This window comes from Chelonia mydas, chromosome 5 (genome assembly GCF_015237465.2).
Source record: "Chelonia mydas isolate rCheMyd1 chromosome 5, rCheMyd1.pri.v2, whole genome shotgun sequence".
Taxonomy (NCBI): domain Eukaryota; kingdom Metazoa; phylum Chordata; order Testudines; family Cheloniidae; genus Chelonia; species Chelonia mydas.
The window spans coordinates 63,648,434-63,674,193 of record NC_051245.2 but is presented as its reverse complement, the minus strand read 5'-3'; the positions used below and the strand labels follow the sequence as shown (position 1 = coordinate 63,674,193).

The 25,760-nt window shown below is 39.6% G+C and overlaps 1 protein-coding gene and 1 long non-coding RNA gene across 4 annotated transcripts in view; one reads left to right on the top strand and one right to left on the bottom strand.

The window, feature by feature from the left end:
• The window catches only part of SLCO4C1 (solute carrier organic anion transporter family member 4C1), a 96,019-nt gene that overhangs the window by 54,798 nt on the left and 15,461 nt on the right, over positions 1-25,760 (top strand). For all 3 annotated transcript variants that reach the window (XM_037903306.2, XM_027825788.3, XM_037903307.2), the window contains 6 exons: positions 174-270; positions 1,525-1,646; positions 3,772-3,887; positions 10,776-10,920; positions 12,696-12,891; positions 21,985-22,138. In XM_037903306.2, the coding sequence (XP_037759234.1) occupies positions 174-270; positions 1,525-1,646; positions 3,772-3,887; positions 10,776-10,920; positions 12,696-12,891; positions 21,985-22,138 (830 nt within the window). The remainder of the gene's footprint in view (positions 1-173; positions 271-1,524; positions 1,647-3,771; positions 3,888-10,775; positions 10,921-12,695; positions 12,892-21,984; positions 22,139-25,760) is intronic.
• Positions 20,662-24,828, bottom strand: LOC119566750. Its single transcript, XR_005226027.2, has 4 exons — positions 24,773-24,828; positions 23,488-23,580; positions 22,055-22,118; positions 20,662-20,720 (listed from the first exon to the last, which is right to left on the bottom strand). It is a non-coding gene; the product is annotated as an uncharacterized LOC119566750 (long non-coding RNA).

Here is a 25,760-nt window from a genome sequence, read left to right as displayed (position 1 = left end):
AATGCAATTTTTCCTTCCCCTGCAAATGCCATGGAGTCTTTTTTGTATTTTATTGTGTATATGAACCTTTACTGTTATCTGAAACAGGCTTAATTTTTTCTTTAACCTTACATTTTAGAACTGTATGTTCTGCTGAGACATGAAATGAAAAATTCTTTTTTATTTCCCTTTAGGAATTGGCTATGCAATGTCATTGCTGGGTCCTGCCCTTGGCTATGTATTGGGAGGGCAGCTGCTTAATATCTATATTGATGTCCCTCTTCAAACAAGGCAAGACAGTGTTCTTGTTTTCTTCTGTTCAACCAACAGAGTGCTATTTTTATTGATCCCTTGTTGCTAATGGTAATCTACTAAAATATTTGGGTACTTCCTATGGCTTTGTTGAGGGTTATGGATTTTGCCATGAGGAGGGAAATAGCTCAGCTCCACTCCATATAATAGCTCTTTCTTTCAGAGAACATAAAGGTTGTTGTTTTTGTGGACTTTTTTGAGAAACCCTCTGACCTGTTAGGCAATAATCTAGTCTTCCCTGAGAACTTCCAAGAAAAGAGACCTAAACTCTAACCTTTTCTGCAAGGAAAAGTTACTCCTTCATAATCAGGAGCATGAGTTTAGTTCCAGCTTTTGGAGATGGTGGTTACTACTTCTTTTGTTTATCAACCTTAAAATAAGCCCAAACCTGCCTTCTCAGCACATGAACAGTTTCTGTCCAGAGACTTCCTTTAGTGGTAATAGGAAGAATGGGATCTTCTTTCATTTCAGGGGTTATGTTGCAGGATTTCTACAGTAACATTAGATACAGTAAAAAAATCTGTATGGGTTATCATTTCTCAATGATTTAGGACATAAACTACTAACTTCTTGGGATTAGGAAGAAACCTCTCCCACGGGCATGTCATTGCATAATTTTCCATTACAGGGGGGATTTCTTTGAAGAATCTGTTACTGAAATGCAGTAGGATACAGGACTAGATCATTGAACTGATCCAATATAGCAATTCCTACAATCCTGATTTGGCTGAGTTATAGTTGCTGTTTGCTTTTGCATTTTCTGACTTTGTGACTTCAGTTCTGCAACTTCAATGTGATGGGACTAGTATCTAATTCACATTTGCCTTGTGTAAAAATCCACTGATGCTAAAGATATTCATAATTGTTTTGACTAGTATTAACATATATTTAGTGATCAGTGATGTGGTGGTGACATTGCACTTTACAAAGACCTGATTTTTTCATTGCTCCCTTGTTAGTCAGTCCAGTACATTCTGGTTCAAGGGTCTCCATTTTGACTTGATTATATTTATAATGTGCTGAGTGCTTTGTTATACAAAAAAAGTAAAATTGAATTTAATAGGTCTAGAAAAGAATGAGGAAACACCTAGTATTTGGAGGCTCTCTCCTAATGCCATGGGAGAAACTGAGTGCATAGCTTTTAAAGCCACAATAATTTGGGGCAATATTCTGTGTGACTAGTAAGATGTTTATGTCATTATTAAATCTGCATTTTCCAAATATCTTTTCTAGCACAGAGATTGATTCAGATGACCCACGGTGGCTTGGAGCTTGGTGGATAGCATTTCTCTTGTGCTGTTTTGCAACATGGCTTCTGATAGTACCTTTTTCGTGTTTTCCAAAGCACTTACCAGGTAAGTGTTAATTATCAACCAACTATTAGGAGGGAGATGGGCTTGTGGCTACATCAGTGGAGTGGGAATGGGCACTCTGAGGTTCTGTTCCACTCACTTGGCTTACTGTGTGACAGCGGCAGACCTGGCACTGCACCGCCCCTTTGTGGCAGGGGTGGGATGGAGTGTCAGAACCTTGCCATGACCAAATGCACATGCTTGCCTCTCTGTGGGTGGCCCGATGCAGCCTCATGGCCCCCCTCCACGCAATCACCCCTTGGTCAGGGTAGTGTGCCCTAACAGCTCGAGTCCATATAACTCACTCCCAGCATTGGAGCAGTGTGGCCCAATGGCCAGAGTACATATAACTCCCCCAGCTTCTCCACAGGCAGGGTAGTGTGGCCTAGCCACCAGAGTCCATGTAACTTGCCCTAAGTGTCAGGGCAGTGAGGCCCAATGGCCAGGGTCCATATAAATTTCTCCCAGCATTGGAGCAGTGCAGCCCAATGGCCAGGGTCCATACAACTCCCCCCTCACAAGTGGGATAGTGCAGCTGGAGTCCATGTAACTTGCCCCAAGTGTCAGGGAAGTGTGGCCCAATGGCCAACATCCATATAATCACCCCTTTCAGATAGTGTAGCATGGCCAGAATCCTTATGATTCCAATGGTGTGTTTAGGGGAGGTAGTAGGGGGACCCAGGCCCACCCTCTTCACAGGGTCCCAACCCAGGTCCCTGATAGTGGCAAGTTCTCCTTGCCACCATCTTGGTGGGGATCTGCCCAAAACACAGCAAGCCTCCGTGCAGCTCAAACACCATTTTCCTCTAAAGTTCCCCTGGGTCACTTCCTACCATAACCTCCAGGTTCTCCAATTCAGGGTGGGTCCTCTGGTCAGTTCACCTCCTGTGACGTACTCCATCTGGGCACCAAGGTGCATCCCAGCTTGGCTGGCCTCTGGATCCTAGAGCACAGGCAGTCCCACCTCAGGAGCTGGCAGCATGCCTCCTTCCCCTCTGGTGGTCAGCCCCAACTGAGTAGCTCTGCAGGCTTTTATACCTGTTCTCCAGGTGGAGCATGCCCAGCAGAGCCTCAGGGGTGTGGCTTTCTCTGCTAGGAAGGAAGGGTTAACTCCTGGGATACCAGTGCAGGGCCGCTCTGCCCTGTCATAGTGACATTGAGCAAATAATTTAATTGTTCTGTACTTTCAGTGTACCATTTGTAAAACAGGCATAATGCCTTATAGTTAGGGTATTAATTAAGCCTTGTGTAACAGGTAAGCAGTGAAATCCTAGAGGGCTTGTTGGGTAGGAGGAAGACAATTGACCGTGGGAGGATTTTTGAAAGGTTTAATGGGAAATAGGACTGGGGGGAGGATTGAGGGTCTCGTTGAAATAGGCTGAGGGCAGGGGAAATAAGAGAAGTGATGGCTAAAGTTTTTATAAGAAAATGTGCCTCACATTAGGCTCCCAAGTCCATAGTTAGTCCATAGTTAGGTGTTTAAATAAATGAGCTGACTTTGAGTGCTGAGCACCCAACAACTCCTACTGAGTCAGTCTTGCATTGTAGCCTTTGATTCAGATTCAACCTCCTGCCTTGCTCTATGGGTGGAGCAGTGAGGCATGGATCTAAGTATCCTAGGACAGGCTTATAGACCTTATAAAACCTTTTCTGTTAGTACAGCTAGTATTACAAAGAGGATAGGCTCTTCCCAAAATATTTTTAAAAAAACATTCTGTCTGTGTGGGGAATGACAGAAAAAAGGAGAGAAGGAAGAGGCGAGTTATAAGTATGGGGGCAGAAAGGTGATATAGATGGGGTAAAATGGCCAGGACGGGGTTCAGTGAGTCTGAAATTTCTTTTGCTGGGCCTGATAACACCAACAACTCTCATGCTTGCTGTTGACGTTTTTGCTGTGATTTTTGCTGTGTTTTTGCTCTCAGCAGAGCTCTACTTTCCATAGGAATGCATTATTGATCTGCTTTTTCACTCTGCATTATTGCAGTGTTTAGCAAAGCCTGCATGATGTCTCCTCTTTTGGGAAATGGAGCATTTGTTGTAATACTGCACTTTAATTAAAGATAAATTTGTTACAAGCACTAAGTTACGCATTATTTTCATTGTGTAAAATAAACTTATTCTTCTGTAGGTACAGCAAAAGTACAATCTGAAAAAATTTCTGAAACTCATCATGATGGAAGTGAGGCATTTGTTGAAGACAGGAATATTGGGAAAAATTTTAAAGATTTTCCAGTGGCTCTTTTGGTAAGGTAAACAATAAAGTCAATGCAAGATTTTTAGCTGTTCTTTGCATGTTAGTTTACATAATTTTGAGATACTTTGACCTACTCACAAATGAGCTAACAGCTTCATAGAAATGTAGAAAACTCACTTCCTTTTACACAGAGGCTTGCATGGGAAATAATTCCAGTACTGTTTTGGGACAAGACTATAGGAATAGATACTAGATAGTGGCAAAAGTATACATGTTACATAGTGATCTTCTATTTGTACATAGAGTATAATTTTAACCACAGTCAAGTGGTGTTCAGGGCACTTCCACTCCTTCAAAACATGGAGTCTTGAATAAGCTTCCGAGTCTGTCACTGAGCCATGTAATCAAAGTATCTGGTTTACTCTGGGAGAAGACTGGAATCTTCGAGTCATGTTTAGAAAACCTCACTCTGAAAACTTTCTTCCAGTCAAAATAATTTGTCGGGAAGGAGAGGCAGTCAACAGTTGAAAAGAAAATCAAACTTCAGATGTTCGCTACAACAAAGCTTGAATGAACTATGACATTCCTCCTTCTCATGGGAGATTCGGATGTCTGGTGATAAATCATGGAAAGACTTTCACAACACATACAGATAGCAAACTGCTTTTGTAGGCTTTTTTATCTAAAGTGGGTTAAAAGAGCTGAAATAGTTTTTTTTTTTCTGTCAGTAGTCAGGCTTATATGAACCATCCCTGTATATCTCTGGTTACTTCAGGAGACTAATTTTAACGTGATGTGACTTCTAAAGTTAGACTGACTATACTTTTTCAAAGCATTACTCTTCCATCATACATTGGGCATGAATCCAGGTTTGACCTTTCTGTTACAGATGTACAGCAACCTATGTACCTTAAATTATGGGATCTCTCTCTAGATACAACATACATATTTTGGATGTACTATGCTTTGGAGTTGCCAAAAGAGCATTTTACTGTTCACTCCTGTTACTACTGCACCATGAGGAATCTTTGCATTTAACTGACCTTTGGCTAATTCTTGACCACATTAGAGACTCATACCTGAATCTTTTGTCCTCAAGAGTGAAGACTGCAACTAGTCTGTTTTTGGAAACATACAACTATTAATAACTTGTTCTCTGAGGATGAATAGTGTAATGGATTTACACTCTCCCATCCACTTTCAGTGCAGAGGTGTGGATACAGCTTTACAATTTTTTTAATGCTTTCCCCCTTTTGCTCAGAATAGGAACTGATGGACTAGAGCAATGATAGTGTGTGGTAAGAGTGAGATTTAAATAATCTTGTAAAATATAATGTTATCTGAGTTCTCACTGCCCTTGAGCCAAGCATAATCCCAAATCTGTAATTCTCTTGCAGATTAGACAACAATATTAGACATGTAATAAATCATTAGACAACAACAGATATGTAATTTCTCCTTCCTGATACTAATACCTATGTTTTACAATCTCATTCTTGATTGAAATGCAGCCTGGGAGAGGAAACATGTTAATGAGTTCCAAGAAGTTAAATAAGAAATGGAACTAGTTAGACACCTTTTCTTCTATAATTAAAAAATGAATTTTTAAAGACAATTTCATAGAGCATCTCTCAATATTGCATTATTTGATGAAATGCTGGGTTTTTAAAAAAATACCATAGAAAATGCTGTTGTCTAGTTGCCTTTAGTGATGTGTTTTCTTTAACAAAAAAGGTATGCCTTAGAAGGGCTATCATTTCACTTAAAAAGTTCATTTAATAAATTCGTTTAGTGAAAGAACTTGAGTTCTTTGCGTTACTGCACATGTGGCTCCCACTAATTGTGTCCATTGTGCCCAGCACAGCGGTTTGGAATGTTGACTTTAGCAGCATCTAGTAGGGATTGCGCATGCTTATGCTTCTGTCACATGTCCCCCCACTTCTCCCCCATTTGAGGTCATAAAGGGCACAGTGACCCAGTCGCCACTCAGTTCCTTTGAACTGCCATAGGCAGTGAGTTGGAACAACATAGTGTTAGTCTGTAGGAACCTTGCTACTTAGTAATTAAACTGATCGTTGGTAATTCTTTTTTTTTATAAATAGGAGTTAGTGTTTTGATTACTATTTTATTTAGCTTGTAGGCAGTAGATTAAAAATAGAAAGAGAAAAGAGCACAGTTTATATCAGAACATATAGTTCTGGGTTTCAAGCCATGTCCCTCTTCTAGGGGGATTTTTCTTCTGACTAACAGCCATAACATTACTGCCTGGGTGAGGAATATATCATTGCTAAGTGAGCGATTTGAAAGTCCTTGAAGAAGCAGCCTGAACTGATTCTTTTTCTTATAGAAAGGTCCATGAGGGCTATGTTGGACTCAGGTCACAGACCTGATAACAGAGGCTTCTTTTTTCATAACTCATTCTGCCAGCACTCCTATGACCAGAGATGTGACATCTGATTCAGGAGCAGTTAAGAAGACAAAAGGAACTCAGAAGAATCCACCAAAGCAGTCACGGATCCTTGCTGCCTGAGGACTGAGTGGCTCTGACTTTATGCAGAGTTGTTGTAGCTTTGTTGGTCCCAGGATATTAGAGAGACAGGGTGGGTGAGGTAATACGTTTTACTGGTGAGTTACCTTCTGTTGAATTACCTTCTGAATTACCTTCTGTTGGTGAGTAACACCTGAAAGCTTGTGGCTCTGACTCTGTCCTTTTCCTGCTTCTGAGCCCTATCTCTGGGACCAGGACTCAAGAGTGCAGAGGAGCTCTTCTGAGGAACGCTTGCAGCCAGTGAGAGAAAAAAGCAGGACCTGGGCAGGTGGTGCCACACTATAACAGAAGGCCAGTTCAGACACCGTCTCTATGTCTTCGGCAAGGAGATCTTTAGGGAAGATCATCTACTTTATTTATTTTTAGAACCAGCTTTAGAAAAGCTGTTCCTCTCAGTACTGGAGCACTCAGGATGGTCTTCATCAGTGACTCCTTTGTTGGTACCAATGGCTTTTATCAAAGCCTGCACTGACAGTTTCAACCACAGGACAATCTTCAAAGCATAACTACAGCATCCTCAGCGATGGGAACTTTTACAATTGAATTTGAGCTCCAAAAGGTTCTTTTGTGGCTTCACCAGACATCAGCATCACTCCAGAACCTGAGTCATCTTTCCTGAAGGTTTCCTCAATTTTGGTGCCAGATGGATTCCCTCCATGAAAAGATGCAAGGATACTTGTAATGCAAATTTCTTTGAACCAACATACAAATACAATTAAGGATATGAGTCCCATGCAGGTCCTTCAATTTTCTGTTGTGTCTTTGGTGTTAGAAACGTTTTCATCCAAAAACTTTGACTTCAGACTGGTAGGAGTTCTCCGCAAAAAAACCCCCAAATCCTATTGATGGAAAGAAAATAATCTAAGGAGGCATATGGGGAAGGACCTCTTAATAGAACTGAGGATGCTAATTCTCACAATGCTCTTTGGTTTCCTCCATATTGGCCAAATGTCCCTTTCCCAAATGGTCTGCAACTATGGTCTTATTGGCCTTCATGGATCACAGTTTTCATGAAATGTTGTCCCACACTATACGGGATCTATACGTAAGTCACCTGTGGCAAATTCTCATGGTTTTATCATTCTCCTTGTCATGTTTAAGAAATGAAGGAACAACAAATTGTAAGCAATCGTGAAATATCTGCTCATCAAGAGAGTCTTCCCAATTTATCACTTGGTCTTTCTCCCTTGCTTGATTAAACTATTTCATGATACGCAATTTTCAGCTGATGATTTAAACCCTGTCAGGAATTATTGAAGCATATTGCAAAAACACCAAAAGTTCCTTTGGAGACCATTCAGGAGAAAGTGAATAAATTGCTTGATATCCTAAAACCAACATCCCAAAGCAGGGTTGAACTACCTATTAATGAAGGGATGTTGCAGCCATCAAAAGATCTTTGGGCTACCCCTGCTGTGAGGCAAACCTGCAGCCAAACCAGGGCTGCTCGCTCAGCTGCCCCTCCAACAGACCTGAGGTGAGTAACCACTCAGGCACTCAGGCATGCAGGAACAATTCAGTTTCACTGACTTACCCTTCCAACAGAGCCTGCAGTGACTTAGCCCTCAGGCATGAGGCAGCAACCTATCCCTAAGCCGAGACGGGGTCAGATGACCCCCAGGCTCAGGTATATCCCCAACCCTACTGGAGCTGCAGATCAATCTATGCAACAGCACTACCTGGCCAGGAATCCTCCTGCTGCCTTGCACTGTATCAGACTCTCGAGATTCCCAGCCTGCTCTTGATCCTGTTCCTGCCCCAGCCTTGCCTGAGCCCTGTTCCAGTCTAGTCCATGCCCTACTCTGACCTTGCTGAAGAGCTGTTACTGACTCTCTTTAGCCTTGCCTCTGCTTTCTGACCTTCCCTGGAGCCTGGCTTTGACCTGGACCTTGGCTTCGACCCTCCTTGTATCTGGACCATGTCTACAGAACTGACTTGGTTTGTCCCTGGATTCTGACTATCCAGCTTTGATCCCTGGCTTACACCTTGACTCCAGCTATAGTACTGATTCTGGCTTGTCTACAGACTCTGATGTTTGTTCTGACCTTGGCCTGTCCCCAGATCTTGATTCCAGTGCTACCCTTGGCCTAGTCCGGACCTTACCTCTGGCTTCGACCTCTGCCCCAAATATTAGGCCTGAGTAGATCTCAGGAATCTCAGTTAATACATTCAATGTGCCAAATTCCATATGGTAACTTTTGTTTCTTGTTATTCCTGCTGTAGATCCCATGGATTGATTCATTACCCTCAACTTACAGGATGCTTAATTTGATGTGTCAATATACCCCCCACCACAGAAAGCATGTACATTTTCTGGTTCTGGAGAGTCATTACCAATTGAGAGTGCTGGAATTTTCTTGGCACTGAGGATATTCACAAAGTGTCTATCAGTAGTACCAGCCCATCTACTCAGCCAAGGATTCTACATTTACCCTTACATAGATGTGCAGGGGAATTCATGAACACAAGCGTAGTCACAGCAAAGAAAATGATTCATTTAGTTTCATCCCTGGGTTTGAGGATCAATTTTAAAAAGTCAACTCTGATTCCATCTCAATCTACAGAGTTTGTCAGAGTTCTCCTGGACTCAGTAGCAGCAAGAGCATTCCTCCATCAGAGAGATTTCAAAAAATAAAAACAAATATGATTTCTGTACTGACCTCAAAAGACTTAGCTTTACACATTAGTGTCAGAGAACTGAAAGCTGCCAGAGTGGCGTGCCAAGTATTTCTATTGCAGATCAGGGGAAGCAGTCTATTAGTCCTTACACACAACATGGCAGCAGTGTTATAACTCAGCAAGCAGGGGTAGCCCACTCTTCTTCACTCTGTCAAGAGGCAATGTTGGGAGCTCTGTATTGCCAGCTCAGTAGATCTAGAAGCATTTTATCGGCTGGATGTACAAAACAACCTAGCAGACCCCCTGAGCTGATTGTTTATGAGTCACCAAGTGTGGTCTGTTCAACCAGATGTGGCCAGATACATCTTCCAGTTATGGCGGTTTCCCCAAGTAGACATATTTATGAAAAAGCCCAACAGAAACTGTCAGCAATTCTGCTATCTATGGGGTCACAGCCCGGGTTCTGTGACAATTGCCTTTTTAATGGCTGTGGTCAGGCAGACTCATGTACAGTTTGTCATCAATCCTGCTCATTCACAGGTTATTACTAAAGATGAGAAAGGACTAGGCCAGAATCATACTTATAGCCCCAGCATAGTCCTGTCAACACTGATGCTCCACTCTTCACTCTGTTGTCGAGACTATGAATTCCCCATTTGAACTGTTGGCTACCTGCTCTCTACTGCACCTGTCAATGAAGGTGGCATTTTTGGTGGTCATTACCTTGGCCAAAGAGTAGGGGACCTGCATGCCTTAATGCTGGGGCCTCCATATACAATCTTTTTTAAGGAAAAGATTTACCTGCGTCTTCATCCAAAGTTCGTCCTAAAGGTGGTTTAATCTTACCATATAAACCACCCAATTTATTTGCCCATATTCCATCTGAAGCTTCATATAAGCAGGGAGGAAGAACACTTGCATACCTTGGATGTCAGAAGAACTATACTGTTCTACCTCAACAGACCCAGGCACTTCTGTAAATACTCCCAGCTGTTCATAGCAGTGGCAGACAAAATAGGAGGACAATCAGTTTCCAGCCAGAGAATTTCTTCCTGGATGGCATCCTCTATATGCCAGAGTTCTCTTGCCAACAAAATAAAACCACCCGCAATTGCGGTGGTAGCTTTGTTGGTGGGAGAATGTCTCCCACCAACAAAGCGCTGTTCACACTGATGCTTTTTGTTGTTAAAACTTTTGTCGGTTAGGGGTGTTTGTTTTTTCACACCCTGACCGACAAAAGTTTTAATAACAAAAGTGCAGTGTAGACATAGCCTGTCTCCTTGCTTCTCTCTTATCCCTCATTAACTTTTGGCCCCAAACTTCCTCCCTCCCCCCACAAGAGAATATAGTTAGAAATAAGAGGATGCAAAATATTTTGTTCTCTCCCTTTTTGTGCGTGTTTGTCTTTGCTTTCTCTTGTTATTTAGCTCTCCTGACAATATGATCTCTTTCTTTGAGGCTTTAGCACAGTCTAATAGATGGAAAATGTATCACTCAAACATCTAAAACTAGAATGGACAATACATGTGCACTGGAGAAAAATAATCCTTTGAGACTAATTTCTGATAAATCTATTTCAGTTGTGGAAGAGTAGAAAATCATATTCAGAATTTCAGGGCTTGCAATACTTTGGTTTAAAAGTCTTGGGTATCAGCACACATTTAAAACGTTATTTTAAAACACACTGTAGTTTCTATTTGTATTAAATTCAGTAAAAGTAATATTATAATGAAGTAATGTACAGAATACTAAATAAGCTTTTCCCTCCTAGATACTGCTGAAGAATCCTGTGTTGATGTGTTTAATAGTAGCTGCTTCTACAGAAGCTTTAGTTGCCACTGGCTTTGCCACATTTCTGCCAAAATTTATAGAAAATCAGTTTGGACAGTCATCCAGTTATTCAGCTACACTAGGAGGTAAAGGGCATTTCAATTTTTTAAACTCTTTAAATAAAAATATCTTGTGCTATATATATATTGTACTGCCTATGTTAATTAGCTGGTAGAGGAGAGAAATTAATTTGGGATTGGTATGTACTTGCAATTGTAGAGTTTCTGTAATCTTTAATACATAAATATTTTTAGCAAAAATTGGTCTTTTTATTACAAAATGCCAACTGTTGAAATGACAGTTTCCACCTTTGCTACCTCTGGTGAATACCGTTTATGGCTTTCTTAGGATAGACTCAGCTAAAGTGTTAATCCATAGGAAATTAGATATTGTCTGAATGTCACTTGAAGTCTGCTTAACTTCAAAGTTATTTTAGGGTAGAGGGGAAGAAAAGGCAATTGGGAATTTTGTTTGCAATGACTACCACTTTGTTCCCGATCCAACTGCCCTTGACCCCTGGCCTGGCTGGTCCCTGACTCCTGTTATTGGCTCTCTCCTTCCATGGGACTCTCATCTTCTGTGCTCCCAGCAGTTGTGGGATGTAGAATTTTTTTGTGATAGAAAAGAGAAGTGGAATTGGTGTTGGGCTTATTTTATGCCACCACAATGATCTGTGTTAAATTTGGTCTTTAATACCAGTATGTTTATTAATGGCCTAGAAAAGGGAGTAAACAGCATCTTAATGAAATGATGATATCAAAGTGGGAGGACTGAAACAATATAGAAGAACTTTGGTATACAGATTAGAAAGGGATGGAAAATAACAATGAATGAACATGTTGAGAAAAATAAAAGTTAAAATACCATGCAATAAATTAATTGAAATCAGATATTCAATTGCATGGAGCAATCTGAAAAGCAGTGTGGTTGAAAAAGACCATTAGGCTTCTGGTGTGCTGAGTCCACTGCCTAATTGTTAAGATTTTGTGGGTATTCTGGGAAAGCAGAGTTTTAAGGCGGTTAATAAGAGAGTTTTGCAGATGTTGATGCGAAGCTCTTATAAAACATGAGGGGCAGAATGGGAGAAAGAACAAAGGTGCTTGTTTGAAAATTTAACAAGCATGTGATGGTGGCTGGCATCATGGGCTGAGCAAAGGGGAGTTGGACCCTCTTGGTTATCAGTGAGCTACCCCACACCACAATTACTGCCCTTGGAACCTTTCAATCTATTGCTTCTTTGACGACAGTGAAGGAATTCCCTGCAGGAGTTGCTATTTCAGTTGTTGCTGTGATTCCACTTATCCCAATTTAGCTGTGACTGCTGCAGGTACTTACTTCTAATGCTTCTTTGCCTTCCTGGAAGGTCTCATCCTTTTATTTCTTCCGGGTTTATTTTTAACCCCAGAAATTGCTCAGAAAATGAGGTAGGGAGATTGTCTGACAAGGGGTTTGGAGGACCAAAAAAGCCCAATATCTGCACATCGTTGGAACTCATTATGGAAAATCTTGTGCTTAAAGTAGCAGTAGACTGTGTGGAGGAAGGTTCCCAGCTGACTGAAGGGTGCCCTAAAAGGAGTGCTATATTAATCTAATGTGTCTACCACACAATCTAAGATTGGGTTGTGCCTTTGGCAATAAGAAGTTTGAAACAACAGCTAAATAATGTGAGGTCACAGATGCATGCATCTAAATCTAAAGAGAATCATTTACTTTATTTTTGTGAGAACTGTTATAAAAGTTCATTCATGCCTTTTGAAATTCCAGTAATATAGTTTGAAAATGACAAAAAATCAGGATACACCCTAAATTTTGATTATGTCTTGCATTTTTGTGTAATTGATGGTGTCTCATTTTCCTCTAGGGCTTGTATTAATTCCAGGAGCAGCACTAGGTCAAATCATAAGTGGCATCTTGGTTTCCAAGTACAAACTGGATTGCAAAAACATAATCAAGTTCATATTAGGCACTTGCTCAGTGGCTCTAATATTAAACACGGTGTTTGTGTTTTCTAAATGTGGGAATGAACCATTCGCAGGTGTCTCTGAAACATATAACAGGTAAATATATTTTAATGTACTCTTGGGCTTGGTAACAATGTTCAAAATGAGTAAACTGTTTAACAGTGCATAAATACACTTTTCAAATTGTCTTGTTTAATTTTCTTTAATGTATGAAAAACATACTTCGAGAAAGTTGAGAATTCTCTTCATAGTTAAGTCCTGCTAGCAGCAGATGAAAACAGGAAAGTTCTTGTGTTGTTGTATGTCCTGTAAAAGGGTCTGGCAGGCTGACTATGCTCAACTATTATTTCTCTGTCTCTTGCAGATGTGGGCAGCTGGTGTGGTTGCTTACGTTAGATGTCTGTGTTTCTTTGGAGAATGTTTTCCCTTAACCCTCTTCAATTTCTGTTAGAGGTTGATTAATTTATGCAGGTTTCTTTCTTGATAAGAGAGTCCTATCCCCTGCTCTTTTATTGAAGCACATTGAAGGATGGCACGGAGGTTGAAGTCCTAGCTTTGCTGCTTTGGCAGCAAATGGTCTGCAACCAGTGGGCCTCCAGTTCTGTTGTGTACCATTCTTTCTTAAAAGACTGGGAGGCTTCAGCTCTCAGAGTAGAGAGAAACTTAGCCCTGTAGTTTTATCTTTCCATGCATACCTGCTTCTTAGCTGAAAGGCATTTTGAGCCCAGCAACTTAACTGGTAAATTGATCTTGCTTTAGGTGGTGTGAGGTAGGCTTCATTTGAGACCAGGTACCATCATGTCAATCATATATGCCAGTCATGCAAAGGGCCAGGTTTCTGGCCTTCCTGGACAAAGAACATGAGCTGCATCGGTCTTTCCTTTTTGGCCAGGCAGCAGGATAACCCTAGTTGCTGAAATCTAGACAAGGGTGTTTTTGCTTACTTGGGGTATATCTACACAGCCACAGGAGCAAGCCTTCCAACCTGGGTTTACAGACTTGGGGTAACATGGCTCATGTTAGTGCTCTAAAAATATGTGTGTAGACAGCACTTTGAACTTGTGGTTTGGGCTGGAGCTTGGGCTCCAAAGTCCATCCCCCCTTCCTTAGTTTCAGAGCCTGAGCATCAGCCTGAACCAACTTAAAAGTGCTGTCTTCACAGCTATTTTTAGAGTGCTAGCACAAGCCCTACTAGCCCAACTCTGTTAACCCTGGCAGGGAGTCTTGCTCATAGGGGCTGTGTAGATGGTGTCACTCCTTCTGTATAGCTCCCTTAGTTGTCTGAACTGCTTTCTGGAGACAGAGCTTGATTCAGCCTTCCTGGCCCTGATTTAGGAATTCTTTCATTTTTCTGAAGTGTCCATACTTCCTGTGCAGCTTAACATTTTGCTTCTAATTTTATCAACTGTTTTTCTTTAGTTTGGGATGGGTGCATCAGTGAAACATGGTCTCTTGGGTCAGATGCTCCTCTTGAATTATTCTTCCCCTCTTTTATTCTTGCATATCCTCTAATGGATACTGTCCTGTAATATGGTCAATAAAAAATCCAGGTACTACAATGCTAAATTGTATTCAAATCAAATGAGAGCTACCTTTTTTCTATCCAAATTAGACAAAAATCTGACCTACATGGGATAGAATTCTAGTCTTAATGTGGCTTCTTCTGAAAAAAATATATGGAGGAAAAAGGATCAGTCAGAACAGTGTTAAACACTAAAAAATACATAAAGTTATATTTTAACCTTACTTTCAGAACAACGGGTTCCAGAGAGTGTACTTATAGGAGTTGTTTTAAATTCCAGTGGGTAAGTAAATCTACACAGGTAGATAGTGATAGCAGTATTTTAGTACACTTTTTAATTGTGGTTGGGGAGTGTGTTCACAAATAGGTAAAGAATTTTTGTTCCTTATTATCACAGTAGTGCTTAGATACTGCAGCTTGGATGGGGCCCCATTATGCTACAAACACAATAGGAAGTGACAGCTCCTGACCCAAAAAACTTTCATACTGAGTAGATCAGACTGACTCTGAATGTCAGGGGAGGGTGGAACAGAGGTGGAGTCACTTGTCTAAGTAGAGTCCAACTCAAGTGTTCTATCTACTGGACTACACTAGCTGTCTTTGAAACTTCCAATTAGTCTGATTCTATGCTTGTATCTATAAGGATTCTGGTCTCTTTCTGCTAATGGATTTTGACTTCTTGAGCAACTTCAGCATTTCCATTTGACATCCAGTCTGCATGCGGCCCTTCTATAAGGATAATCAGCTTGCCCTTAATGTATAAGAAATTTTGTTTCATTCCAGAACACGCGCTCGCGTGTGTGTGTGTGTCTATATATATACACACACACACACACGCACACACACATTAGTATGTGCAGGTGGCTGCACGCAGTGAAGAGAAAGCAAGTGGTGTGTCCTAGTGTGCCGAACTACTTTGGTGCAAAGCAAAACACCTCAAAATGATCATCGTTGGTGATATCTACTTTATCCATCTTGTCATTGATACATATGAATGTGAACAAGTTTAATAAATTCTAACCTAGGATAAGGGAGACAAAAGTTACAGCTTACATTGTTATACTTGAAAATTACTTGGTGTTTCAATAGCCTTCTAACTTTATATTCTAACTCTGTTGGTCTTTACAAACGTATAATGTATGATGCTTTAAAAGAATAGTTTTAGTATTATTTTCTATTCAGAAAGCCCTTTTTAAAATGCAGTTTTTTAAAATGCTATCTATTTAATGAGAGATTTTCAAAGGCACAAATAGGAGATGAGAACATGAGAATGGCCATACTGCGTCAGACCAATGGTCCATCTTGCCCAGTATCCTGTCTTCTGGTAGTGGCTGGTGCCAAATGCTTCAGATGGAGTGAACAGAACAGGGCAATTATTGAGTGATCCATCTCCTGTTGTCCTGTCCCATCTTCTGGCATTGAGATTTAGCTACATTCAGAGCACTGGTTATATCCTTGACCATATTGGCTAATAGCCGTTGATGGATCTGTCCTCCATGAACTTATCCATTTTATTTTGTGAACCCAGTTATAATTTTGGCCTTCACAACATCCCCTAGCAATGAGTTCCCCATGTTGCGTGTATATTGTGCAAATAAATACTTTGTTTTAAAATTGTTGCCTATTAATTTCATTGGGTGACCCCTCGTTCTTATGTGAAGGAGTAAATAACACTTCCTTATTCACTTTCACCACACCATCCATATGATAGAGGAATTTATAGACCTCTATCATATCTCCCCCACCTTAGTTATCTCTTTTCTAAGTTGAACAGTGCCAGTATTTTAAATCTCGCCTCAGCTGGAAGCTGTTCCATACCCCTCATCATTTTTGTTGGCCATCTCTGTCCTTCTCCCAATTCTAAATTATCTTTTTTGGGATGGGATGACCAGAACTTCACACAGTATTGCAGATGTGGATGTATCGTGGATTTGTATAGTGGCAGTATGATATTTACTATCTTATTATCTATCCCTTTCCTAATGATTCCTAACATTCCATTAGTTTTTTTGACTGCCACTGCACATTGAGCAGATGATTTCAGAGAAACCATCCATGATGACTCCAAGATCTCTTTCTTGAGTAACAGCTAATTTATAACTCATCATTTTGTATGTACTGTTGGGATTATGTTTTCCAGTGTGCATTATTTTGCACTTGTCAACATTCAGATATTCAATGTTTGATGCTACAGTTTAATTACGATAAACATTTTTTTGGTTTGAAATGCTTCTTTGAACATAAATACTCTTTACAATTTTTTTTTCTAGTTTTTAAAATATTTGGAATTGATACATGTTTTAAGAGAGAAGTTGAGGACCTGCTGTAGGAAGAAACAGCTTATACAAATGTTTGTGGCAATCTGCATATTGTACTGCTGATTAGCCAAAAAAATCCTATTTGATTAAAGACAATACCAGCAAAGGGACCTTTTAAATTTGCAGGCTTTCACAGAAAGCTCAAGTGGTAGTAAAAACACTCATTTCTGTCACAGAGTCTCTCTGAAGAGATTTAAATTACTCCTGTTTCATAAACAGATAAAAGGACACACATTGCTGTGAATCGAGCAGAATGAAAAAAGAAAATATCAGCTATCCTGAAACTCAGACAACTCAACAGCAACCAGTTATTCTATCATGCAGTGACAGAGCTAGAGGCAACTCCAATTGTTTGAGGGTCTGCCAAAGAGCCAGATGGTGTTGTGGAAAATAAATTGCTCTGGTACCTAGGGATTCTAGCTTCCATTTAAAGATAAGCATAAACATGAGTGATATGCAGTGCAACTGGGTAAATGACTTCTCAATATTCCACCCCCAGTCCTCATTCTTTAATTTTAGAAAAGGGCTTAATATGTTGTCAGAACAATATGGTGACAAAAATAGGACCTTTATTTTGATTAGAAAGTGCTGTTCTAACTTTTCAGTCTTTTGCTCTTGCTGCCATAAATAGAACTCTTTTGTGGCCCCAAGTGGCTCTAAACCAAGTACACACAAGTGAACCCATGCGCTCCCTACAATGTGCATGAAAGAGGTATTTGTGTCCTAAATGGTCTAGGAGAGCAGGGATCTTAAATATCAGATTTAGCCGCCTCTTATGTGCTGAGGACTGCCCAGTAACAATGTCATGCAACTGCAAAAAGTGGACAGTGAAGAACATCAGAAATTGTAGCATAAGCTGGAAACCGAGAAATTGAGATACATTAACCTAGGACAGATATGCCTCATTCACTTTATGTGAATTATCAGATGGAGTTCATTTTATATGAATTATTTTGGGGCAGTTCTTTGGCCTGTGGTATACATGAGGTCAGACCTGATGATTGCAATGGTCCCTTCTGGCCTTGGCATCTATGAATCTATCTGTATTAGTATTCATAAATTAAAGTCAAAACTCTTTCTCTCACACATATAATAGGAAAATGACACAAAACGTGGAGTTTGACATGTAGGCTGTTTCAAGGTAGAAACAATAACTAGATTAATAACTGAATAAATCAGATACTTTCAGGATACAGCAGTCTAGTGAAATATTCTTACTTTTTAAAAATCAATTAAAACATAAAAGACACACACACACACCATGAAATGGTGACTGCCCACAAACTACTAAAGAAAAATGTGAGAATAAGAGCAAAACATTTGTATGTCATACATGGTTAAATGCAAAAACACAATAATGCAAATTTAAAGTTACACATGTAAGGCCATGGGCTAGGATTTTCAAAGGAGCTGAAGGGAGTTAGTTGCCCACTTGCTACTGAAATTCAAAAGAGTTGGACACCTAAGTCCATCTTACTGCATTGAAAATCACTGGCTTAAAAGTCATGAAGTGACTTTTAGGGTTTAAGGTTAAACAACCTTAAATTTCACAAAACCTGCTTCCTTGCACATATCACCATAGTGTGTGAGTGCCCCACAATCTTTACTCCTCAGCACCCTGTTAGGTAGGGAAGTACTACTATCCCCATTTTACAGATGGGAAACTGAGGCAGAGAGAGACTTGTCCAAGATCACACAGGAAGTCTGTGAAGGAGCAGGAAATTGAAGCTAGCTCTCCTAAGCCCCAGACTAGTGTCCTGTCCACTGCAAGGCTGTTTTAAAAATTCTAACTCATTTTCTGAGCTTTCGATTCCTAATTATATAATCTTAATGCTTCATCAATTTACAGTAGATTTGAAGTTAATAGTTCTTTTGAATATTCATTATTAAATCTTTTTATATTCACATAGATTTAAAGTAAAGAAAATTGCTCCAGTGAGCTAACTTTAAACTTTTTCTTCAAACAAGGCATTTTGCTGGTTTTGCTAAGATCTAAAGTGAAGCCAACTTCAAGGAAAATTTGTACAGAAGTTTTAAAATTTTGAACATCGAACATAAGAAACCTGGAGTTGGAAAGTGCACACTTAACTATGGGAAGAGATTATACATGCAAAACTCTATCCCAAAAGGAAAAGAGAATTTTGTTGAAAACTGTGAACATGTGAAACAGAACTGTACTGCAAAATCTTTTGTATCCATAACTCTGCAGTATCTTTTCACTAAGATAGTGAACAGTTGGAACCAACAGGTGCAGCTGAACCATTGGTGATAATGGTTAGCAGTAGGTCTATAAAAATCCATGCTCTCTTCAGCATAATTTCTGCAACCATGGTTGAATCCCACATAGTTGTTGCAATGATGTCGAAGACTTCTTGTCTGTCTCAACCCTCACAGCTAAACTTATCAGCACCATTTCAACTGCACTCATTTCTGGCATCCATTGGCAACAGTTCATTTTTATCTTGTCCATCGTGTTACCTGTCAGAGGGCTTGACATACAAAATGACTGGGAAAGAAAAGGGGATTTAATAAAATAGCACTTCTCCATAGGTTCTTCAGGAAACTTTAGAACAATGCACAGCTAAATCTGTAGACATGGTAACTGGTAGAGATTCTATGAGCTTGTGGGAATTTAATCACATGACTGACTCCCACTTTGAATGTGGTGTGGCTAAATTCCTATGTACTGAACTGATGACTCATTTCTTTGAGAATCTCTCTTTACAAGAGTGGTTTGACTGATGCTTGAGTTGAAATTGAATATAGTCCCATGAAGTTGGGAAGTAGGTGGGTGTTTATTGTTTTGTTTGGAAATTTTGAAGGCAGCCATCATGACGAACACTACATCTTTGTAGAAGATAAAGATACCTTTATGCTCTTTTCCTTTGTATCAGCATAGTACCAACCTTTCTACACCTATTAATGTTGAAAATCATTTATTGTAAAACTTTTGAGTTCAGACACACAGAAACAATCCTTGACATGGTGCTGATATCATTTTGTGCTCTGATTCTCACCAAGAAAACTTAATTAGCAATAGTGGTGATTTTGTACAGTTGAAATGTCAGAATGGTTCACTTGAGAACATGGATGGAAGTAATACACTGTGCATTCTTGAATCTATTATGATAATATCTAAGGCGCAAAACCTCTCCCACCAACATTCCCTTCACCTCCTTGAGCGGTTGAAGAGCAGGAATGCAGTGAAATCACTGTCGTTCTGCTGGCACGCTGAATGCCAGTCTCTGTTTTGCAAAAAACTACATATTCCCTATGAAAAAAGAAAAGGAGGACTTGTGGCACCTTTAGAGAGTAACCAATTTATTTGAGCATAAGCTTTCGTGAGCTACAGCTCACTTCATCCGATGAAGTGAGCTGTAGCTCACGAAAGCTTATGCTCAAATAAATTGGTTACTCTCTAAGGTGCCACAAATCCTCCTTTTCTTTTTGCGAATACAGACTAACACGGCTGTTACTCTGAAACCTGTCATATTCCCTATGAGGATTGTTAGGGTCAATCAGCTGGTTCCACCAGTCAAGCTTCCCTGGAAAAGTCGTGGAGCAGCTGTGAAAGCTTCCCCCACTTGCTTCAGTTGCATTACAGTCCATGTGCACCAAGTAAACACAATAGTCTTTTCCCTATGTTTCTGGATTTGCTCTTTGATAGAAGCATTGCAAACTCAGTTTTCGGTATATTTTTGAAAAATGTAAGATGTCTGCAGAAGATTCTGAGATCTGAGTTACCCAGGAAAGAATTTTCTGTAGTATCTGGCTGGTGAATCTTGCCCATATGCTCAGTGTTTAGCTGATTGCCATATTTGGGGTCAGGAAGGAATTTTCCTCCAGGGCAGATTGGAAGAGGCCCTGGAGGTTTTTCACCTTCCTCTGTAGCATGGGGCACAGGTCACTTGCTGGAGGATTCTCTGCTCCTTGAAGTCTTTAAACCACGATTTGAGGACTTCAATAGATCAGACTTAGGTGAGGTTTTTCACAGGAGTGGGTGGATGAGATTCTGTGGCCTGTGTTGTACAGAAGGTCAGACTAGATGATCATAATGGTCCCTTCTGACCTTAGTGTCTATGAATCTATGAATAAAGAATAAAGGCATGTTACCACTCAGTAAAATGACTGAATGCTTCTAGATTTATAACTTTGATGTAGCATTCCACATGCACTTTGAATGTTGTGCATAATAATTTCATTTTACAGCTAACTGAACTGTCACTGGCAGAAGTGAATTGCCCTTTTAAAGATATTAATTTATATCTTTAAAGGAGCACATAATAAAAATAGAAGTTTATAAACTGAATAAATTGAAATTGGAGGCTGTTTAAGTGAGAGTTTGGACACTAACATACTACCACTCATTTTACAATATAGCTTGATTTTTAAACTGCTGATATTGCAGCATTCCCTAGTTTCAGTAGAACTAGCTTTGAAACAACTTATAATGCAAAAGTTGTGTAATGCGCTGTTACCATCAGGAAATTCAAAATCATTGTCATCCTGTTCCATCCTTGTGCATTGTGGGAAAGTCTTTAATTTACTTCTCATATAACTTAACATTTTAATGTTATAAGGCTGTGCATGGTTACTTCAGCTATAGATCTATAGTACCTTTGCCACTCTGGAAGTGAGAGGACTAAACCTAGAATATGCAGCTGTAGTACACAGGAGTTAAAGAACTCCGTTATCTATGTTACCAATTCCCAGAGCTGCAAAGCTACTCTGGGACATGACTTAGGTGTTATCTTGTCACTATGTAGTTAGCACATGTAGCCTTCTTGATGTTTGAACAAGCCAGCTGTCATCTGGCTAAGGGACTAATAAAACAGCAAATATCTGAGAGATGGCTCATGAGTCAGATAGAGTTAAAGGAATAAAATCAATACTTGATCAATAAAAGTAGTTAAAATGGCTCATATTTTACAATATCATTTCCACTTATCTTTAAAATGTATTTTTTCTCTTATCTGTAGCTGTGTTAATGATCCACAAAAACACCTAGGGAAACTGAATATACAGAGTATGTAATAAAAATCACTAGACAAAGTGCTGTCAGATGCACTGAGGATACAAACTAGAATTTTCCCCATAATATTTCAGCACAGCAATTTTAGGTATTACAATAACTATAAAATTTTCAAAAAGAAGTGTGATCTTTACATTTGTTATTAGTTTGAACTTTATTATGGTAGTAATGTATGTTTGTGTAGAACTGTAGATTAGTGAACATATGAGCATTCCATTACTGACTCATGTTTCTCTATTCCCTATTGTAAATTATTCTTAAACCGAGTTAATGAAATCTATTGTTTACTCATTGCCTGTTTAATCTTTACCTTACAGAACAGGCAAGTTAAGGAACTTGACTGCACCATGTAATGCTAACTGCAACTGCTTACGCTCCTTTTATTACCCAGTTTGTGGCAGAGATGAAGTCCAGTATTTTTCTCCCTGTTTTGCAGGATGTACATCTTTTACTGTTCAAAAAAGGAAAAAGGTATTTTTTATGCGATGTCTTTAACAGGAAATAAATGCACAGTTTATCCTGTATCTTGGTTTCTTTGAAAATGGCATACAAATTTTGCTATTATTATTAAAATGTAAGAGAATTGTTTCCATTACAACAAAACAGTGAATCAGCATTAGCTTTATAATATATAATTGTGAACTAAAAAAAAAGAAAAGAAAAGAAAACCCAAACAAAAACCCCTCTTTGAACCTATAAGTGAATATTAATGTCAGTGGAATGAAGGGTCTAGTGTCTCGTAGTTGTTACATGTCTGCAGTGTTTTGTTGCAAATGTAGTTCTCTGTGACAATTCTAGCATTGTACTCATTCTGTAAAACGATAAGTGGACTAAACAGAAGATGCTACTACTGTTAATTTTTATTGTCCAAAACAGCCAGTGGCTTTAAATGCACACCTGGATTTTGCGATTTACTTATGTATCTAGAATTTATTTTGAATTTTCTTTGCTGACATTTTGTCAGATAATTTTTTTTGTCTCTGAAACAGGCTCTAAATGCCATCACTGAGAGAAATAAATTTGTTAGTCTCTAAGGTGCCACAAGTCCTCCTTTTCTTTTTGCGAATACAGATAACATGGCTGCTACTCTGAAACCTATCACTGAGAGATGAATTCCGGCACAGGATTACATGATATTGACTCATATACCTTAATATAAATTACTGCTGTTTTAACAAACTTCATCCCTGTAATATATTCCAATAAAATAAATTTTTGAACTTTGAACAGGGTGGATTAATCTATCTAAAATTATCTAAACTCCTTTATTTGGGGCTCAGATGATGATAGGACTCAAATGGTGGGCTAAAAAAGCAGCACTTCAGTCAGTGTTAAATTGATGAATGGATCCTTATCCATTTTTATACAATAAGGCCCCAAATGCATCATCAGTTCATGCAGATTTGTTAGGATCAAAATAATTCCAAAAGCTGCTGGCTTTCTGTGCAAGGGTGCCAGCGCAGTCTGGGAAGGTGGGGGCAAAAACATTTTGCTTGTGGTGGAGTCTTAAGAGTGATTATTTTGGTACCCCCTAGAGAATGAATCAAATGTCAAGGTGAGATGACAGGTTTCAGAGGGGTAGCCATGTTGTTCTTTTTTTGCTGATACAGACTAAGGAGTACTTGTGGCACCTTAGAGACTAACAAGTTTATTTGGGCATAAGCTTTCATGGACTAAGACCCATTTCATCAGATGCATGCAGTAGAAAATACAGTAGGAAGAGAGATATATATATATGTATATATATATGTATATATATATATATACACACACATACACACACACACACACAGAACATGAAAAAATGGGGGTTGCCATACCAACTCCAATGAGATGAGAGGAAGGGACTTGGGATTTCAGCAGAGGTGGCATTGAAGTTGTTTCCTTTAATAGGCAGTGTTGCAGAAGTGGTTCTGAGCAGGTTTATAGACATGCAAGTAGAGAAGAATTCAGAGTCAATGTTAATGCTATGGTTACAGCCAGAGAAGGTGAATTTTAGAGGAGAGAGTTGTGCTGGGGCATGCTGCTCTAGCTCCAAAGCAGTTCTGGTTTTGAAAGTTAAGTCCTGCTTTGCTGAATTTCTTTCACTAAATTCATGCAGCTTGGGGAATGGGGAGAATACAGTGCTTCAGTTCCTTCTGTACCAAAAGGATGCCTGCAGGAGATGGCAGCTACACTTAGCCATGTAGAAGTATAAGAACTGCACCGCAAGAGAAGGAAGGAAGCTGTTGTGTGGAACTTTTAAGACCAATACATATGGAAACCTGGTCATGTTTGGTTTATCAACTCTGGGTGGTAGTTGCTTCCTCCTGATCTCCCCAAAACAGTGCTTCAGGCCCTTCTGCCCCTAAATCTGAACCAGGTCATTCTTGTCCATGCTGTCCTGAATTGAGAAGTATCATCACCTTGCCATGTCCCCTCAGCACAGTAAACTCTTAGATTCCCTTGCTGTGGAAAATGCTGAAAAGTGCACAGTGGGAGAAGGCAGGCAGAATAGCAGCCAGTCAAGGTAAGCTAGAAGATGGCAAGAAAATGGCCTCTGTCAAGGTTCCTTCCCCACTCTGAACTCTAGGGTACAGATGTGGGGACCTGCATGAAAACCTCCTAAACTTATTTTTACCAGCTTAGGTTAAAACTTCCCCAAGGTACAAACTATTTTCCTTTTTCCCGTGGACTTTATTGCTGCCACCACCAAGCGTCTAACAGATATATAACCGGGAAAGAGCCCGCTTGGAAACATCTTTCCCCCCAATATCCTCCCCAAACCCTACACCCCCTTTCCTGGGGAAGGCTTGATAAAAATCCTCACCAATTTGCATAGGTGAACACAGACCCAAACCCTTGGATCTTAAAAACAAGGAAAAAGCAATCAGGTTCTTAAAAGAAGAATTTTAATAGAAGAAAAAAGTAAAAGAATCACCTCTGTAAAATCAGAATGGTAAATACCTTACAGGGTAATCAGATTCAAAACAGAGAATCCTTCTAGGCAAAACCTTAAGCTACAAAAAGACACAAAAACAGGAATGTACATTCCATTCAGCACAGCTATTTTATCAGCCATTTAAACAAAACAGAATCTAACGCATAGCTAGCTAGATTACTTACTAAATTCTAAGACTCCATTCCTGTTCTGTTCCCGGTAAAAGCATCACACAGACAGAGCCTTTGTTTCTCCCCACCTCCAGCTTTGAAAGTATCTTGTCTCCTTATTGGTCATTTTGGTCAGGTGCCAGCGAGGTTATCCTAGCTTCTTAACCCTTTACAGGTGAAAGGGTTTTTCCTCTGACCAGGAGGGATTTTAAAGGTGTTTACCCTTCCCTTTATATTTATGACAGCCTCTTTCATGGATTTACCTACCCCAGAGAGACCATGTAGAATCTGGGTAAAAAGGTAAATTAGAGAGGAATTTGCCTAGCCATATAACCTCATTATACACAGGGATCTGTGTGAGGTTATGACTATTCCTTGTTGAAGGAATGTTAATCTTTTTTTTTTGTTAAGAAAGATTTTGAAAAAAATCTGGAGGCTCTATTAAAATAAAATACAACTAAAAATCACTCCATTTGTTCACTTGATTATAAAAGCCTCTGATAGTTTACTGTTAATTACATTTCATTCTCCCATTGCTTCATTAAACATTAGAATGTGCTTACCAAAGCAGGAAGGTTGATGTGGATAGTTAGCTGACTTCAAAGTGAGTGAGTTAATTGAGTCCACATGAAAGTTAATCATATTACCTCTTTGATACCAGTTCAAGGTTATTTGACTCTCTTTTCAGGGGTTTATGCCTGAGTTGGAGTGCCGTCAGACATGAACAAAACAGTTGGTCATAGTATCACCAAAGTAGCAGTGTGGGATATATCTAATTCTTCTTATGTAGGCAGTGCTGGGACACATTTCCTTCATCTGTTTTTATTGTTTTGTTTTTTGCAAAGGGGTGGGAAGGAAGGTTGAAATCTTGTACCTCTTCCTGCAAATGGTGTGTGCTAGCATAGGCAAAGGATGCTATTGTGATACTGCCAGTCATTTAGCCCTACTCACCAGTACCATATGTACACTAGGTCTAACAATGATGAAGCTGCTCTAGTGGTAG